The sequence below is a fragment of the Melanerpes formicivorus genome, unplaced genomic scaffold (genome assembly GCF_026170545.1).
Source record: "Melanerpes formicivorus ecotype bairdi unplaced genomic scaffold, bMelFor1.0.p_v2 SCAF_14, whole genome shotgun sequence".
NCBI lineage: Eukaryota > Metazoa > Chordata > Aves > Piciformes > Picidae > Melanerpes > Melanerpes formicivorus.
The window spans coordinates 1207427-1225192 of record NW_027142366.1 but is presented as its reverse complement, the minus strand read 5'-3'; the positions used below and the strand labels follow the sequence as shown (position 1 = coordinate 1225192).

General features: G+C 53.8%; 1 protein-coding gene across 2 annotated transcripts; it reads right to left on the bottom strand.

Annotated features, from left to right (window-relative positions):
* Positions 1 to 863: 863 nt before the first annotated feature.
* SSTR5 (somatostatin receptor 5) lies at positions 864 to 13123 on the bottom strand. Of its 2 annotated transcripts, none has more exons than XM_068147383.1 (2): positions 13084 to 13123; positions 864 to 2854 (listed from the first exon to the last, which is right to left on the bottom strand). In XM_068147383.1, exon 2 carries the CDS (start codon positions 2784 to 2786, stop codon positions 1674 to 1676), a length of 1113 nt encoding a protein of 370 aa, XP_068003484.1. In that variant the 5' UTR covers positions 2787 to 2854; positions 13084 to 13123; the 3' UTR covers positions 864 to 1673. The 2 variants fall into 2 exon arrangements, with proteins under 2 accessions (XP_068003484.1, XP_068003483.1); XM_068147382.1 differs by lacking the exon at positions 13084 to 13123 and adding an exon at positions 10399 to 10689.
* Between the last annotated feature and the right edge of the window lie 4643 nt (positions 13124 to 17766).

Sequence of the window (17766 nt, the reverse complement as noted above, 5' to 3'; positions counted from 1 at the left end):
CCCCTCACCCTGCTCTCTGCTCTCACATCAGTTACTTGATCTCTGGGTATCTGCTGAGCTCCCAAGCACCATGAAGCAGTGACTCCAACAAAATGCTGTACAGATGTGGCACTCTGGGACATGGTTTAGTGGGCATGGTGCTGTTGGGCTGATGGTTGGACTTCAGAGAATCATAGAATGGTAGGGTTGGAAGGGACCCCTAGAGATCAGCCAGTCCACCCCTCCCTGCTAAAGCTGAGGCACCCACTGTGGGTTGCCCAGGGTCAGAATGTCCAGGAGGGCTTTGAAAGTATCCAGAAGAGACTCCACAGCCTCTGGGCAGCCTGCTCCAGGGCTCCAGCACCCTCAAAGCAAAGCAGTTTCTCTTTAAGTTCAAGTGAAACTTCCTGTGTTGCACTCACTGTCCCTTATCCTACCACTGGCCACCCCTGAGAAGAGCCCAGCCCCATCTTCAGAACCTCCACCCTTTAGCTGTTGATCAGTATTGATCAGATCTCCTCTCAGGCTGCTCTTCTCCAGGCTAGAGAGCCCCAGGTCTCAGCCTTTCTTCCCAAGACAGCTGCTCTGTTCCCCTAAGCATCCTTGTGACGCTCCACTGGGCTCTCTCCCTGTCTTGAACTACTTCCCTGTCTTGAGCTGGGAGCCCAGAACTGAACTTAGGAGACCTCTCTTCTTGGAGACCTTAGAGATCTATTCCAACCTTAATGCTTCTATGACTCTCTGACTTTCCTTTTGGTGTCCAAGCAGGCCATAGAGCCACAGCTCCCCAGACTTGGTGCTGCCACACCAAACTGTTGCCCCTGTGATGGTTTAAGCATCCAAGACTCAGCCTGATGAAAGGGGAGAGTCAGAAGGGGATTGAACTTGGTTTAATCTCTGAAAGTACAGTTTATATTCACGGCCATACTGACATCCAGAACCAATAAATAGACACAACAGCTTTCCTGGGCTTCACAATCATCATCACTGACACCATAATGAAGTGGTTACATTACACTTGATAGGCAGCTTGGGTTGGACTGTGCAAGTGTTATGAGTACACTGAAACCTTCCAGCAGCATTCTCCCAGTCTGCCTCTTGCCTCTTTCTTGCTGTGCTTGAAGGATCCCCCAACACTATGAATCTCCCCTGTGGGTGCAGGACAGTTAGCCAGTGTCAGTGGACCTCCCAGCACTCTACAGCCATACACATCCCAAGGTCAGTGCTGGGCCCTGTGCTGTATGACATTTCCTCCTATGAAAGAGCATTTTGCTTTTGAAGGGATCCCCCAAAGATCCCTCCCAAAGGTATTATCTGAGCTGCTTTCTGCTCTGAGCTGCTTTCTGCTCTGGGCTGATGCCAGCAGCCACAAGCTCAGCTTCACAGGGTGGTTAGGACAGGCTTGGTGCTGTTTTGCATCACCAGAGCGGTCCAGAGCTGGCAGGGTGTGCCAGCAAATCAGCTCTCCAGAGTGCAGAGCGTGGTGAAACACATCTGGCTTAGCCACACCACCAGCAGAGCTTCACACAGCCCAGTACAGACCAGAACACTTCTAGCTGGGGAAGGGAACTGAGCAAAGTCTATGTACATTTCTGTGTGGGTCTCCAGATCTCAGCTTTGCTGTGAACTCCTCTCTCCTTGAAGTCCCCAAGTCCTCCAGGTCTACAAGTGCTTTGCAGTGCCAACCCATGCCCTCACACCTTGCTGGTCTGCATGTGTCCATTGAACTCAATGTTCCTCTGGGTTAACATGGACTCCTGCAAGCGGCTGCTGTTCTCCTGCCTGTGTTCCATGGGGTCACCATCCTCCACACCGTTGCCCTTGCGGAGGCACAGGACCTTCTGAAAGCTCTGCTTGAAGTTGTCAGAAAGGAACCCGTAGAGGATGGGGTTGGCACAGCTGTTCGCATAGGACAGGACCACCACGAAGGAGTAGACCCCGACCAGCACAGGGTCTTCTGGCAGGATGAACATCAAATTGACAATGTTCATCATGTAAAAGGGGAGCCAGCAGAAGACAAAGACCACCACGATGATCACCACCATCCTGGTCACCTTCCTCTCCGACCTCCGGCGCCTCGTCGACCCCACTCGGATCCCCGAGGACTTGACCTTGATGACGATCAGCAGGTAGCAGAGGCAGATCACCAGCAAGGGCCCAAAGAAGCCCAGCACCGAGGTGTAGATGATGAAGGCTGCCGACCAGATGCTGACGGGCTCCGGCCAGTTCATGTTGCAGGTCTGGAAGTCTTCCTGCACGTCGGCGAAGATGATGACCGGAAGCACCACCAAGAAGGAGAAGGTCCAGACAGTCAGGCTGATGAGCTTGGCCACCCTGGGGCGCCTCCACTTGGTGGATTTGATGGGGTGAACCACCGCCAGGTAGCGGTCCATGCTCATCACCGTCAGGCAGAAGATGCTGGTGAACTGGTTGATGCCGTCGGCAGCCATCACCAGCCTGCACAGGAAGGAGCCGAAGGGCCAGTAGGAGATGGCATTCTGGGTGGCCATGAAGGGCAAGCCCAGCATGAAGAGCACATCAGCCACGGCCAGGTTCAGGATGTAGATGTTGGTGACGGTTTTCATCTTGGCGTAGCGCAGCACCACGTAAATGACCAAGGTGTTGCCGCTGAGCCCCACCGCGCACACCAGCAGGTAGCAGATGGGCACCAGGACCTTGTTGATGTACTTGAAGGCAGGCTGCTCTGAGAGGGTCCCATTCTCAGTCAGGTTGGCCAGCAGGGAGGAGTTCGCCTCTCTGGAACCAGCTTCTGTGCTGAAGGTGTTGGGGAAGTATAAAGGATCCATAACTTTGTACCCCCTCGGCTCTTCCCTTGCCAGGCTAAGAGAGATTAACCTTCACAGGCATCTTGTTCCTGGAAAGACAAAGCAAAAATAGAGAGGGGAGGGAAAAAAAGGGAAGAAAAAGAGAGAAGTTTCCAAGAAGGCTGAATTTTACACATCATTTCATTTGCTATCTATAGTCAGAGAGTTGGTGTTGGAATTATGCTGTCAGCACATGTGAGGAGCTGGTGAGATCAGTACCTGAGCAAAGGAACTGCACAAGGAGAGAGCCCAAGTGCAGTGTCCCAAGAGCTGCAGGGATCTCTCTCACTGCCCAAGTGCAGTGTCCCAAGAGCTGCAGGGATCTCTCTCACAGCCCAAGTGCAGTGTCCCAAGAGCTGCAGGGATCTCTCTCACAGCCCAAGTGCAGTGTCCTAAGAGCTGCAGGGATCTCTCTCACAGCCCAAGTGCAGTGTCCCAAGAGCTGCAGGGATCTCTCTCACAGCCCAAGTGCAGTGTCCCAATAACTGCAGGGATCTCTCTCACAGCCCAAGTGCAGTGTCCCAAGAGCTGCAGGGATCTCTCTCACAGCCCAAGTGCAGTGTCCCAATAACTGCAGGGATCTCTCTCACAGCCCAAGTGCAGTGTCCCAAGAGCTGTAGGGATCTCTCTCACAGCCCAAGTGCAGTGTCCCAATAACTGCAGGGATCTCTCTCACTGCCCAAGTGCAGTGTCCCAAGAGCTGCAGGGATCTCTCTCTCACTGCCCAAGTGCAGTGTCCCAATAGCTACAGGGATCTCTCTCACTGCCCAAGTGCAGTGTCCCAAGAGCTGCAGGGATCTCTCTCTCACTGCCCAAGTGCAGTGTCCCAATAGCTGCAGGGATCTCTCTCACTGCCCAAGTGCAGTGTCCCAAGAGCTGCAGGGATCTCTCTCTCACTGCCCAAGTGCAGTGTCCCAATAGCTGCAGGGATCTCTCTCACTGCCCAAGTGCAGTGTCCCAAGAGCTGCAGGGATCTCTCTCACTGCCCAAGTGCAGTGTCCCAAGAGGCGCAGGGATCTCTCTCACTGCCCAAGTGCAGTGTCCCAAGAGGTGCAGAGATCTCTCTCTCACTGCCCAAGTGCAGTGTCCCAAGAGGTGCAGGGATCTCTCTCACTGCCCAAGTGCAGTGTCCCAAGAGGCACAGGGATCTCTCTCACTGCCCAAGTGCAGTGTCCCAAGAGGTGCAGAGATCTCTCTCTCACTGCCCAAGTGCAGTGTCCCAAGAGATGCAGGGATCTCTCTCACTGCCCAAGTGCAGTGTCCCAAGAGCTGCAGGGATCTCTCTCACTGCCCAAGTGCAGTGTCCCAAGAGATGCAGGGATCTCTCTCACTGCCCAAGTGCAGTGTCCCAAGAGCTGCAGGGATCTCTCTCTCACTGCCCAAGTGCAGTGTCCCAAGAGGTGCAGGGATCTCTCTCACTGCCCAAGTGCAGTGTCCCAAGAGATGCAGGGATCTCTCTCACTGCCCAAGTGCAGTGTCCCAAGAGCTGCAGGGATCTCTCTCTCACTGCCCAAGTGCAGTGTCCCAAGAGGTGCAGGGATCTCTCTCTCACTGCCCAAGTGCAGTGTCCCAAGAGGCGCAGGGATCTCTCTCCCTGTCACAGGCTCCACACAATGGGGTCAGGGCTGGGAGCCTGCAGCATGCATCCCACCAGGAGAGAGGGTGATGGATGTCATGCACCACAACCTTCCTGCTCCTCCAAAGGGGTCTGGGTGCCATGCTATGTGGACTGTTGTGGCCAAAGCCTGCTGGTGACAGTCAATCCTTTCTCTTCTGCTGAGAAATGTCTCCTGTGCCACTTGGCCATCAAACCTCCCCCCTGACCTCCTCACTCTCCAGAAGCTCTTTTGTGAAATCAAGGAGCAGGAGGGGTAACATCCTCTGCTTGCACAGAACCCCACAAACACAGGACCCACCTTTCTTCCAAGCTTCTGTCTTAAAACTGATCCAGAAATTGTTGGAAGATCATTTTGAAAGACCCTGACCAAAGAGTGTGTAGGAAATCAGACCAAAAGCAGAGCCCTGGCAGCAGGGCTAAAGGCTTGCAAGTCCTACTTGGTTCAACTCTGCTGTCACTTAGCAGAAGTGCCTGGAGAGGCTCAGGGACTGACTCAGCCCCATCTCACCCCCATCCAAGCTCTGGGTGCTTTCAGAAGCCAGAAGCAAAGATAGCTCCTGGCTCTTCACATCCCAAGCTCCACTGCAATGTTTCACAGGTATTCCTGTTTACATAGAAACAGTCTGAGTTTGAGATCTTCAAATGCCACTTACTGCCTGGCAGCACCAATTGAGAAGCCCCAGGGATCAGCAGCAGCTGTGTGGGTGGGAAGCAAAAACCCTTCCTAAAACCCAACAGAACCCCGGGGGGGGGGGGGGGGGGGGGGAAGGGAGGGGGGAATAAATAATTAAAGCAAATCAATGAGGTGCAGGAGGGAAAGGACCCTGCCTGAGAACACCTCTCCAGCAGGTCAAGCCACGTGCATGTGGATGTGAAGCCTGCAGTGGAAAGGAACAAGCTGTTTCTTTTCCATCTCTGCAGACTCTTCTGGGTTTGTGAACCCTTCTCCTCTCACCCTGAAGTGTCTCAGAAGCACCTTTCCCCTGCAAGGAATCCAAACTGCAGTGGGCAGCTTCGGGGCACAGACAGCTGAAGAGATCTGGTGATGGAATAGAGAATCGCTTCGGTTGGAGGAGGCCTTGCAGGTCATCAAGGGCAATGTTGTTTGTTCAGACAGTCTGAAAAGGGCTGAGCAGCTCCACTGTTGTTTCTGTGGCTTGCTTGATTCACAGGAGTGTTTTTTCATGGCCTAAGTAGGTGTTTGTAAAGCTTTCTGCTATAAAAAGTTTAAAGCATCTGCTATGGAAACGAGGAGATGCACAACACCAACCCAGCCCAAGAGCTCTCCCAAGCCTAGCCAGCAGGCTGTGGTGAGGGTGCTGAGGCAGAGCATGCCCAGCAGCTTCTGTTCCCATCACCTGATGATGAAGTTTCCATAATAATCCAGGGGCAGGAACCTGGATTCAAACCCAGCCAGCCCACATCGCACCCGGGCCTTCCAAACACAAACAAAATGCTGTCTTCCCCAGGCAAGCCAAAGCCTTCATGCCTCCGGGAGGAATGCAAACACCTCCAGGAGGAATGCAAACACCTCCAGGAGGAATGCAAACACCTCCAGGGGCGGTGCTTTCTCTCGGGGTGAGAAAAACTGCGGTGAGTGAGAGTCGAAGTGCCTCCAGCTACCAGAGGCAATCATGAATATGCTGTTCTGATTTGGAAATGTGCAGATGGGAGGTAGGTGTCTCACATGTAACTCCAGGGCTGGGAGGAGATGTACCAGAGAGAGCAGAAATCCAGGGTGGCTGGGATGGGAAAGCTGAGCAAGCAGCCAGAGCTGAAGCATCAGAGGCTTGAAGATGGAGATGAGAAAGGGACAGGGGAGATCTGCAGGTTCTGAATATGCTGCTGTGGTGTCTGAGGTCAAAAGCTGCAGCCATGGGCTTGCTCCAAGAGTTGCTGCAATCCTTGAGAGCACACTGGAGAGAAAGGTCAAGCCAGAGCAGGCTCCCTGCGAGCAGAATCCTGGAGTCATAGAATTGGTTTGGTTGGGAAAGACCTCGAAGACCATCAAGCCCAACTGCTGACCTTCCACCACAATAAATGAGACTAAACTTCCACCAGACAGGGCAAACTCCAAGCCTGGATGAAGAATGGACTTTGACATTCTGCTCTAACACCAGTTTTGAACGACAAGGTTGTACTGAGCCTCAGATCATCTGTGGGGGGACTGTGGAAGAAGCCACAGCAGCACCACGCTCACAGAATCACAGCACCACAGAATGCATCAGGTTGGAAGGGATCCTTAAAGGCCATCTTGTTCAAGCCCCCTGCAGTGAGCAGGGACATCTCTAATTCAGGGCCCCATCAAGTGTGACCTCGAGTGCCTCCAGAGATGGGGCCTCCACCACATCTCTGGGCACCTCACCCCAGTGTTTCACTACCCTCATTGTGAAGAGCTTCCCCCTCAAGTTTAACCTAAATCTACCCTGCTCCAGTCTGACCTTCTGATCTGCAGAGAATTGCACCTTCGTGCATCCCAAATGTGTGACCCAACTGGGCAGGCAGGACCCCTGAGGGGTAGAACAGAAAGGTGCTGGGATGGGGCAGCTGGAACTGCATCTCTGGAAGCAGCTCTGGTGCTGACATTGGGGGATGCCCTCCCCAGGCTAGCTCAGCAACAGCCACTCTGGGTCAGAAAGTAAAACAGTTGTTCTGGGACTGCAAAAATAGCAGGATAGGAAAAAGAATCAGTGCTGCCTCTCAGCAGGGGAGGGTCAGGGAGTGCAGTCAGGTGTGCCTCTCATCCCAGTGTTACATAAAAGGAGGATGGACATTTTCTTGTCTGAAGTTGCATCCTTTTTACAGCTTGGAAATCACTGACCACAGCATTGCACAGGAAGTTCTTTGAGCCTCTTGCTCCTTTCACCACATGTAGAGGTCAAGCCTTAGGAGAATCACAGGAATGTTTGGGTTGAAAGAGACCTTTAAGACCATTGAGTCCAGTTATTTACCCAGCACTGCCAGGTCACCACTAAACCACGTCCCTCAGCACCACATCCACAGGGCTTTTAAAGTCCTCCAGGGGTGGGGACTCCACCACTGTCCTGGGCAGCCTGTCCCAACCCTTTGCAGCAAGAAGCACTGAGGAAGAGGAGTTCATGCTGTGGACAACCTGCTGCACAAAATCTCTTCTTGACAGGGGCCTCAGGCTCTTCCAGTCACCCACTGGTGACATTTCTCACACACTCAAAGGGTTTTTTTGAGGGACCTCTGTGTGTCTCCCATGGAGTAGGGCAACTTTTCCAGCCGCCTTCTACAGCAGCTGTGATGCTTTCCTCCTGCTGCTGGGTTGTCCTCAGGGGTCAGAGATGCCTCAGCAGTTAGCCAGTCTGCTTCTTTGGTATTTTTGGAGCTTCCCTCCTGGTTCTGAGTGAATATTAATCTTTGCTCTCTGATTTTTTTGTCCCATTTGATGAATTTTGCATCTTTCCCTTCCACAGCAGGTGGATTCAGAAGGAGACACATTTGCTAAGGCTCTCATGAAGAGTCTTGAGTCTCTTCACTGGGTGACAACCTGCATGCTGGCAGCACCAGCAAGGAACTGCTGTCATCTGAGTGTTCCCCATACACCATCTGGGAATGCACTGCTCTTAAAGTCACCCAGATCTGAGCCCAGACCTCCAGAGCCCTCATTTTCAGTGCTTAATCCACTAAGCCTTTGGAACCTCAGCACCCTTGCCTCGCAGCCACTGGGATTTTGGGATTCATTCTGGCATGGCAACAGCAGAACAACCTGCACAGCTCCATCAGCAGGCTTTGCTGGTTGTCTTTGATGAGCTTAGATGCTTTTTCCCCCCTCCATTTAGCTTCTATCTTATCCCTCACCAGCACAATTTTGCTTGATCTTACAGTGCCACTAGAGCACTTAATGACCATGAACCTCCACAGACAATGACTCAGTATAATTAAGGCATGCTGACTGATACCCTATGCCCTTGTTTTGGTGTTCTTAATTAATGAGTTAATAATGATAATAAAAAAACACCTCCAGAGAACTTCTTTCGTGCAGATCATTTGCCCTCTGGTGAGAGAGCTCTGAGACATCACATTGGTCTGTGCTTTCATCTTAAAACACACACAAAAGGAGCAAGCTAAGGAGCTGAGAACATAGATCCAGAGCAGTCACTCGTGTCAGTCCCAGTCTGCACTGGACAGAGCAGTGCCCTGAAAGCAAAGCAGGCATCCAGTGGAGCTGAACATCCCTCCCTGCCTGTGCTCCTGCCCAGGAGAACTCAGAGGAGAAACAGCAGAGATCATGGAGTTGTTTCAGCTGGAAAAGGCCTCTAAGATCATCCAGTCCAAGCAGCAACCCAACACCACCATGCCCACCAAACCATGTCCCAGGGTGCCATGGCCACACATTCCTTGAACACCTCTAGGGATGGTGACTCCACCACCTCCCCAGACAGCCTGTTCCAGTCTGCTCTGGTACAGACCACTCTGCTCAGAGGGTTTTAGCCTCTATGAAAGCTTCCCTAGCAGGTATCCTAACCAGACATACTTTGGCTGGGCACATGAGCAGGTATCCCTCCAACTGCACAGAGCAGCCTGTTAGTGCCTGAAGCATCCTCACAACATAAGGAGGAACTTCAAACTGCTCAGGCAGATCAAGGCTGAAATTCTCCCTGGCTGTGGCTACAATAGCAAAGCAGAAAATCTCCCTGTGAAGTGCATTGCATCAGAGTAGAGCTGGGGTCAGGAAGGAATTGCATGAAGAAATGTAATGTTAGGAGTCAAGATGTGATGTCTCTGCCTATTTACCACTAGAATCAGCACTCTCTCTTCTGCAGCATCAAACATAATGGCTGTGAAGAGAATTATGACAATGGGAGAGCAGATTGCTGCTTCCAGGTGCGGAATGCCCAGCAGGCACAGACAAAAACGGTAAGCCAGACATACACCTCCCAGGCAGATGGCTTTGGCAGTGATGGGAGGAAAAGCACTCAGAGAAGTATTCAACAAGTAACTAACAGCAGCAGAACTCTTTGCTTGTTCCTTTATCCCGTGGAGCTGGCTACAAAGCGAAGCAATTTGCTGTAATAAAGCAAAGCTCTCCTGGTCCCTGAGCAAATTTGTCCCTTTAGGAATGGGAGTTCATCACCTGCTTCTTCAGCCACAACCCACGGGGCCTCATGTGTTGTAATTTCACGGCTGGAGCAGGCAGAGCCAAGGGCTGCTGCTGCTGCAGGAGGGAGAGCAAGCTGCTGGTGGAAGGAGAAAGGAGGGAGGTGGTGGTGGTGTGAAAGTTGGTGGGACCTGGCAGAGCAGCTCCTAAATAACACAAACACCCAGGCAAGGCTCTGTGTGAGGAGAAGGTAGAAGCAGCATGGTGCCAAGACCTGCTTCAGCATCCTACAGTTACAATAACACTCTTGTACTGAAGCAGTAGCTCCCTGGGAGCACAGAAATGTCATCAGAATTCTTCGGTTTTTCCACTCTCTGTCCTATTTCACCGCCTGGGGTGAAGAAAGCAAAAGGCTTCAGCTGAGATGGGAACCTTCTCCTTGTTCGGATCTGCCATTAGATATTCCCCGGGGTGTGTTTCTCACTCCGAGCAACTGCAGTGATTGATTTTTCTCTGCAGAAGACACAACAAAGCAAACTTCCTGGCACGGAATTGGATTTTCTGCTCTGACTAGTTACTTCGCTACTAAATACCGACCAATGGAGGCCGAAGCTGGACCACGCCTGGCCACTTCTAGCCCCCCTACCGGGTTTAGGAGCTCTACTTGCCAAGCTGGCAACGCTTTGTAAGCACCCTGCTCAGCCCAGCCCAGCGTTTCCGAGCTCCCTGCGGAGATGTGAACTGGTGACTGGGTCCTCTCTCCAGTTTGCAAACAAACAGCCCCTGAAACACGTGTGCTTCTGCCAAATATTTACGCAATGGCTGTGGGTTTGTTTTGGGTTGGGGTTGGGGCTGTTTCTTGTCTGACCCCAAGCACGCTTCAAGCTTTGTTATGCTTAGCGATTACTCACTTGTGGCCGCAGCTGGTCCTGTCACACAAGCACTCCTGTAAACCCCACGCTGGGTTTTGCTCCCGGGTAAGTTGATTTAAGCCACTTCAGCACAAGGCAAGCGCAGAGCCCGAGGTGTCCATGCTCACGCCCAGGCAGGTCTGTCTGGGCTTAAACTCTCACCGCAGCACTGACCCATCGCTGTCACCAGAAGGCTCTGTACCAAAACGTTTCTCTTCCACCCCTCTCTCTTCTGCAATCTGTTAACATCAGCTGATTTCAGGGATGAGGCAGACTCGAAAGATAATTCAGTTGAGGAATATTTAACTGGAGGTTGTGTCTGCTCCTAGGCTGAGAGGCAGATGAAGTACCCACAGATCCCTTTGGCTTTGGGGACTCTTCTTCCAAGAGAGCCCCAGGTTGGAGGAGCTCAGGAGCAGCTTCTTTATTAGAATAAACCTTTATTAGAATAAACCAAACCAGGTTGGAAGAGACCTTCAAGATCATCGTGTCCAACCCATCAACCAATCCAACCCACCCAAACAGCTAACCCATGGCACCAAGCACCCCGTCAAGTCTCCTTCTGAACACCTTCAATGACGGCGACTCCACCACCTCCCCGGGCAACCCATTCCATAGCGCAATCACTCTTTCTGTATAGAACTTCTTCCTAACATCCAACCTGAACCTCCCCTGGCGCAGCCTGAGACTGTGTCCTCTTGTTCTGGTACTGGGTGCCTGGGAGAAGAGACCATCATCAGCCTGTCTACAACCTCCCTTCAGGTAGTTGTAGAGAGTGATAAGGTCACCCCTAAGTCTCCTCTTCTCCAGGCTAAGCAGCCCCAGCTCCCTCAGCCTCTCCTCATAGGGCTTGTGTTCCAAACCCCTCACCAACTTTGTTGCTCTTCTCTGGACTCGTTCCAGCAAGTCAACATCCTTCCTAAACTGAGGGGCCCAGAACTGGACACAGTACTCGAGGTGTGGCCTAACCAGTGCAGTGTACAGGGGCAGAATGACCTCCCTGCTCCTGCTGGCCACACTGTTCTTGATGCAGGCCAGGATGCCATTGGCCCTCTTGGCTGCCTGGGCACACTGCAGGCTCATGTTAAGCCTACCATCAACCAGCACCCCCAGATCCCTCTCTGCCTGGCTGCTCTCTAGCCACTCTGACCCCAGCCTGTAGCACTGCATGGGGTTGTTGTGGCCAATGTGCAGAACCCGGCATTTGGATGTGTTAAATCTCATGCCGTTGGATTCTGCCCATCTGTCCAGCCTGTCCAGGTCTCTCTGCAGAGCCTCTCTACCCTCCAGCAGATCAACTCTTGCCCCCAGCTTGGTGTCGTCAGCAAATTTACTGATGATGGACTCAATGCCCTCATCCAGATCATCAATAAAGATGTTAAAGAGCACAGGGCCCAGCACTGATCCTTGGGGCACACCACTAGTGACTGGTTGCCAGCTGGATGTGGCACCATTCACCACCACTCTCTGGGCTCGGCCCTCCAGCCAGTTCCTAACCCATCGCAGTGTGCTCCCGTCCAAGCCATGGGCTGACAGCTTGGCCAGCAGTTTGCTATGGGGGACGGTGTCAAAGGCCTTGCTGAGGTCCAGGTAGACTACATCCACAGGCCTCCCCACATCCACCAGGCGGGTCACCTGATCATAGAAGGAGATCTCTTGCTGCCAAGAAGTGGAACAACTCCAGGAGAAGTGACGGCATGTGGGGACCTCCCAGGGTGTGAGGTTTCTGTCCTGGGCACATCCCACGCCAGTAGTGCAGATCCACTCTGGCCATCAAGCCCTGGTAGCAAGGTCCCACCAGGAGATGGGATTCCCAACTCAAGCACTATCAGACCCATCCCAGCACCCTAAGCACTGGCTGCCTGCTGTGCCCTGCACATCTCCTCCTCCACGGAGCTACAGAAGTCTCTCGTTCAGCTCAGCACAAACCTGCAAGTTCCAAACGCCTGAGCCGGGCTGTTCTCTCCTTGCCCTCCGGGGCACAGGTCTGGACACGGGCAGCAAGCTGTGCCCAGTTCTGCAGGTGCTGGGAGCCAGCGGGGCACAGGGACACAAGGTGCTGCTCCGACGATGATGCCCCAGGCTCCACTTTGACCTCGACCATCGACTTCTTGCCAATCACCCTGGAGCACATCCGACTCCCTGGGCTTCCCTCCTGTGTTTTACCAGAGAGCAGCACCCTGTGTCCAGCTCTGACCCCACCATGGCTTTCTGTGCCCCTATTCCGCCAGGTTGGGGAGCATCCAGGGCTCTGCGGCTCACGGGGGTGATGTATGAGGCTGTGCCAGCACATCCCTCCGCAGGTGCCTTTTCTCTCCCGTTCCAGCTTCAAAGCAATGCTGAGGATTGTGCTGTTTCAATGCAGTGCTCGGGATCGTCCTGCTCTAAAGCAAGGCTGAGGATTGTCCTGCTTTCCGCATCTCATCCTCGCTCCCCACCATCCCTCCGGCCAGGATGGGCTCACTCTGCTCTCCAGCACCAAAAACCGGGTGAGAAAAGCAGATTCGGGGGGAAGCTGCAAACGGGACCGAGCTCTCTGAAGCCTCATTCATCCCAGACAGCCCTCAAGAGTAGGGGTGCGCTTTGCACAGCCTCATCCTACCCCATTCCCATCCTTCCCCACACTGATCACTTTCGGCTCCCCCAGCCCCTCTCGCTGTTCCCCTATTGTCATGCAATGGTTACCTGCAGCTCCAGGGTTTCCTCTCCTCCGGGTGGAGGGATGAACCGCCCCGCTCCGGCTGCAGCCCCCTCCCCAAACCCCGTCCCCAGCCCGCCCCGGGCCGCTCCCCGAGCCGGGAGCGCACCCCGAGCTCCGCCGCTTCTCTCCGGCGGGCGGGGCGGACCGCAGCCGCTCCCCCCGGGGAGAGGAGGGACAGGGCTCCCGGCTTGGAGTCCGCGGGTGGTCACGGAGCAGCGGCAGGAGAGGCTATCACAGCCCGGGAGAGGACAGCCTCGGGCCACCCACTCTGCCGAAAGTTGGGCTGGAGGTGCCGGAGCAGTAGCCCCCGAGCCAGGATACTCAGTCTCACCCCCGCACACCCCCCGCCATGCCAGCATCCCCCTCCTCAAGCGCAGGGATGTCCTTACCTGGCTCTGTCCCCTCGCAGTGCTGGCGGTCCCGCTGCTCAGCCCCCTGCACCCCAGTTTGGGAGTAGCCCCTTGTCGGGGCTGCCGCTGCTCCGGGGAGGGGCTGGGAGCACCCTTCGTGTGCCCACGGAAAGGAGAAAGGGCTATCAGAGGAGCCCTGCATTGCCTCCCCTGGTCTAGCTCCCTTGCAGCTCCGAGAAGTCCTTTTAAAGACTCCTGCGGGCTCGTTTGCAGCGAGCCCCCTCCCCAAGCCTGTCAGAGACTCGCTGCTGCTACTCTGCTGCTGCTCCGAAAGTGCAGCCCCTGGGATGAGACAATGAGAAGGGAAAGGCATCTGAGCATCGTGGAATCAGTGAGGCTGGAAAAGACCTCCGAGGTCCTCGAGTCGCCTGCATCACGTTTGTTTGGTTCTCCTGTCCCTGAGCACAGGGGAAGATGGTGCTCAAGAAACCAGGACACAGCACTTTGGGCTGCGGTGATCTTAGGCTGAAGGCTGGGCTGGTGGTCTTAGAGAGATCTTCCAACCAAAAGAGTTCTATGGCTCTGTGATTCAGTGATTCCATGACTGAGTCTGTGATTCTGTGGGGTGAGAGGGTCACATCAGCATCCTGCCTCTCTGTGGAGAATCACACAATGCTCTGGGTTGGAAGGCACCTTAAAGATCATCCACTTCCAACTCCCTTACCACGGGCAGGGGACACCTCCCACCAGCCCAGCTTGCTCAAGGCCTCATCCAGCCTGGCCTTGAGCACCCCCAGGGAGGAGGCAGCCACAGCCTCCCTGGGCAACCTCCTCCAGTGTCTCCCCACTCTTGCTGTAAGGAGCCTCTCTCTTCACAGGAGGGAAGGGGAGTTTTCCTCCATCTGCTTCCAAATCAGGCCTTACATTTCCAAGCTGGTGGAAAGATGTGGGATTGATACCCAGGCTAAACTAGGAGCTTGGTTTAGCCCACTCCTGAGCATCCCTTCACCTCGCTGGGGCTCTCCTGCTGGGCGGGGGGGGAACTGCTGAAATGTTTTACCCTTTGCAACAAGTGGAATAAAAGTCCTAAATAGCTCTCCCTGCTCCACCCTGCACCCTCCCTCTGCTCTGGCAGATAGAAATACCCAAATCAACGTCTCCTAAGCCTCTTTCCTTTCTCCCATGCGTGCAGGGGGGGTGAGCAGAGTGCTGGCTGTGTGGCTATGGGAGCAGAAGGCTCCTGTGCTCATCAGCATGCACAGGGCATCGTGCTTCATAATAATGTATATGATCTTAATCCTCTGGCCAGGCTTTTCAATTAGGGCTGTGAGTGAGACACAAGTGTGAATGCAAGGGGTAAAAAAAAAACAGAGGAAAAAAGAGTGGGCAAAAAGGGAGAAGGCAAAAGCTGCTTCTGGCTTGGTGCTTTCTAATTCAATCTGCTGATGTATTTATGGTCATGGATCACTAAATTGAACCAAGGCTTCAGCCTGCTCTTGCCATGACAATGGGGAGAGTCATCTGATAAAAATAGAGTTGGGATGGTAAACAGGAGAGGAGAAGGGATTTCGATCACCTGCTTTGTAAAGAGGCCAAGCTGGATGTGATACAAGAGCCACCACGGTGGAGACCAGCTAGAAGCACAACAGGGCTCATTTAATGACCCTCCATCATTTCTCTGAGGGGTGGAGGTGATGGGGACAGGGCTGGGCTCTTCTCAGTGGTGGCCAGTGATAGGACAAGGGGCAGTGGGAACAAACTAGAACACAGGAGGTTTCACTTGAACTTAAGGAGAAACTTCTTTGAGGGTGCTGGAGCCCTGGAACAGGCTGCCCAGAGAGGTTGTGCTTCTCTGGAGAGATTCCACACCTGCCTGCACATTGTTGATCCAACCTCTTGTAAGTGACCCTGCTTTAGCAGGGGGGTGGAAGTGGGTGATCCCTGGAGGTCCCTTTCAACCCCTACCTTGATTCCATGACTCTATGATTTTATTAGCATTTCATTTGCATTTGTGATGTGAAAAAAAAAAGTCACAGAGAACCCCCCTGGTGGTCCCTAGGTTCCCCTCAAGCAAAGAGGATTTTTCTCCTGAAGAAACACTTGCCAGAAGTGTTTGTGCCAGGATCTGGTTTGGGCTAGGGGCAGGATCTGTGTTGGGCTAGGGGCAGGATCTGTGTTGTGATAGAGGCAGGATCTGTGTTGGGCTAGGGGCAGGATCTGTGTTGTGATAGAGGCAGGATCTGTGTTGGGCTAGGGGCAGGATCTGTGTTGGGCTAGGGGCAGGATCTGTGTTGTGATAGAGGCAGGATCTGTGTTGGGCTAGGGGCAGGATCTGTGTTGGGCTAGGGGCAGGATCTGTGTTGTGATAGAGGCAGGATCTGTGTTGTGATAGAGGCAGGATCTGTGTTGGGCTAGGGGCAGGATCTGTGTTGGGCTAGGGGCAGGATCTGTGTTGTGATAGAGGCAGGATCTGTGTTGGGCTAGGGGCAGGATCTGTGTTGGGCTAGGGGCAGGATCTGTGCTGGGCTAGGGGCAGGATCTGTGTTGTGATAGAGGCAGGATCTGTGTTGGGCTAGGGGCAGGATCTGTGTTGGGCTAGGGGCAGGATCTGTGTTGTGATAGAGGCAGGATCTGTGTTGGGCTAGAGGCAGGATCTGTGTTGGGCTAGAGGCAGGATCTGTGTTGGGCTAGGGGCAGGATCTGTGTTGGGCTAGGGGCAGGATCTGTGTTGGGCTAGGGGCAGGATCTGTGTTGGGCTAGGGGCAGGATCTGTGTTGGGCTAGGGGCAGGATCTGTGTTGGGCTAGAGGCAGGATCTGTGTTGGGCTAGGGGCAGGATCTGTGTTGTGATAGAGGCAGGATCTGTGTTGTGATAGAGGCAGGATCTGTGCTGGGCTAGAGGCAGGATCTGTGCTGGGCTAGAGGCAGGATCTGTGTTGGGCTAGGGGCAGGATCTGTGTTGGGCAAGGGGCAGGATCTGTGTTGTGATAGAGGCAGGATCTGTGCTGGGCTAGAGGCAGGATCTGTGCTGGGCTAGAGGCAGGATCTGTGTTGGGCTAGGGGCAGGATCTGTGTTGGGCTAGGGGCAGGATCTGTGTTGTGATAGAGGCAGGATCTGTGCTGGGCTAGAGGCAGGATCTGTGCTGGGCTAGAGGCAGGATCTGTGTTGGGCTAGGGGCAGGATCTGTGTTGGGCAAGGGGCAGGATCTGTGTTGGGCTAGAGGCAGGATCTGTGTTGGGCAAGGGGCAGGATCTGTGCTGGGCTAGGGGCAGGATCTGTGTTGGGCTAGGGGCAGGATCTGTGTTGGGCTAGAGGCAGGATCTGTGTTGGGCTAGGGGCAGGATCTGTGTTGGGCTAGGGGCAGGATCTGTGTTGGGCTAGAGGCAGGATCTGTGTTGGGCTAGGGGCAGGATCTGTGTTGTGATAGAGGCAGGATCTGTGTTGGGCTAGAGGCAGGATCTGTGTTGGGCTAGAGGCAGGACCTTCAAGCTTCTTGTGTTCTTTACCCCCTCAAGTCAACAGCAATGCTCCCTTGCAGGGATGAATGGAGTGAACACAAAGGGAGCCTGCTCTGTTATCGTGCTTTTAATGGCTAATGCCCCTGCTGAGAGACCAAAGATCAGTTACACCAACCACAGAATAAACATGGGAGGAAAAATACCTCCTGGCACACCAGCGTGGGTGCAGGGAACCAGCAGCACAGGCTGGGCACAGTCAGAGGCTTGTGGGGTGGTAGCTCAGATTTGTGGTGGTGAGGGTCAGTGTGTGAGGCAGCTGAGACACGTGGAGGACAAGCAGACAGCAGTGATCTCCTAGCAGCCTTTGGTTCTGCTGGGCCTGTCCCTTGGCTGTGTGGAATAGGTGCACAACCTTTGTATCTCTGACACTTTAGTGCTGAGGCTACAGAGAGGAGAAAGATTCAATACTGAGCTGAAAACCTCAGACTGCATCATTTTGGGTTGTAGAGTTCAGGAAGATGCCACACAGAATCCATCCAGGGTTGGAAGGGACCTCTGGAGATCACCCAGTCCAACACCCCTGCTAAAGCAGGGCACCCACAGCAGCTCACCCAGGACCACAATGGCCAGGAGGGGTTGGAAGTCTCTCCAGAGCAGGAGACTCCACAGCCTCTCTGGGCAACTTGTTCCAGTGCCCTGTGACCCTCACAGTAAAGTTCCTCCTCATGTTGAGGTAGAACCTCCTGTGCTGGAGTTCCTATCCATTGCCCCTTGTCCTACACCAGGCAACAACTGAGCAGAGCCTGGCCCCTCCCTCCTGACCCCCAGTCCTCAGATATTGATAAACATTGATTAAATC

What these genes read in the sequence shown, in the direction of transcription:
- SSTR5 (XM_068147383.1), bottom strand. Translation starts at nt 2,786, where the DNA reads ATGGATCCTTTATACTTCCCCAACACCTTCAGCACAGAAGCTGGTTCC.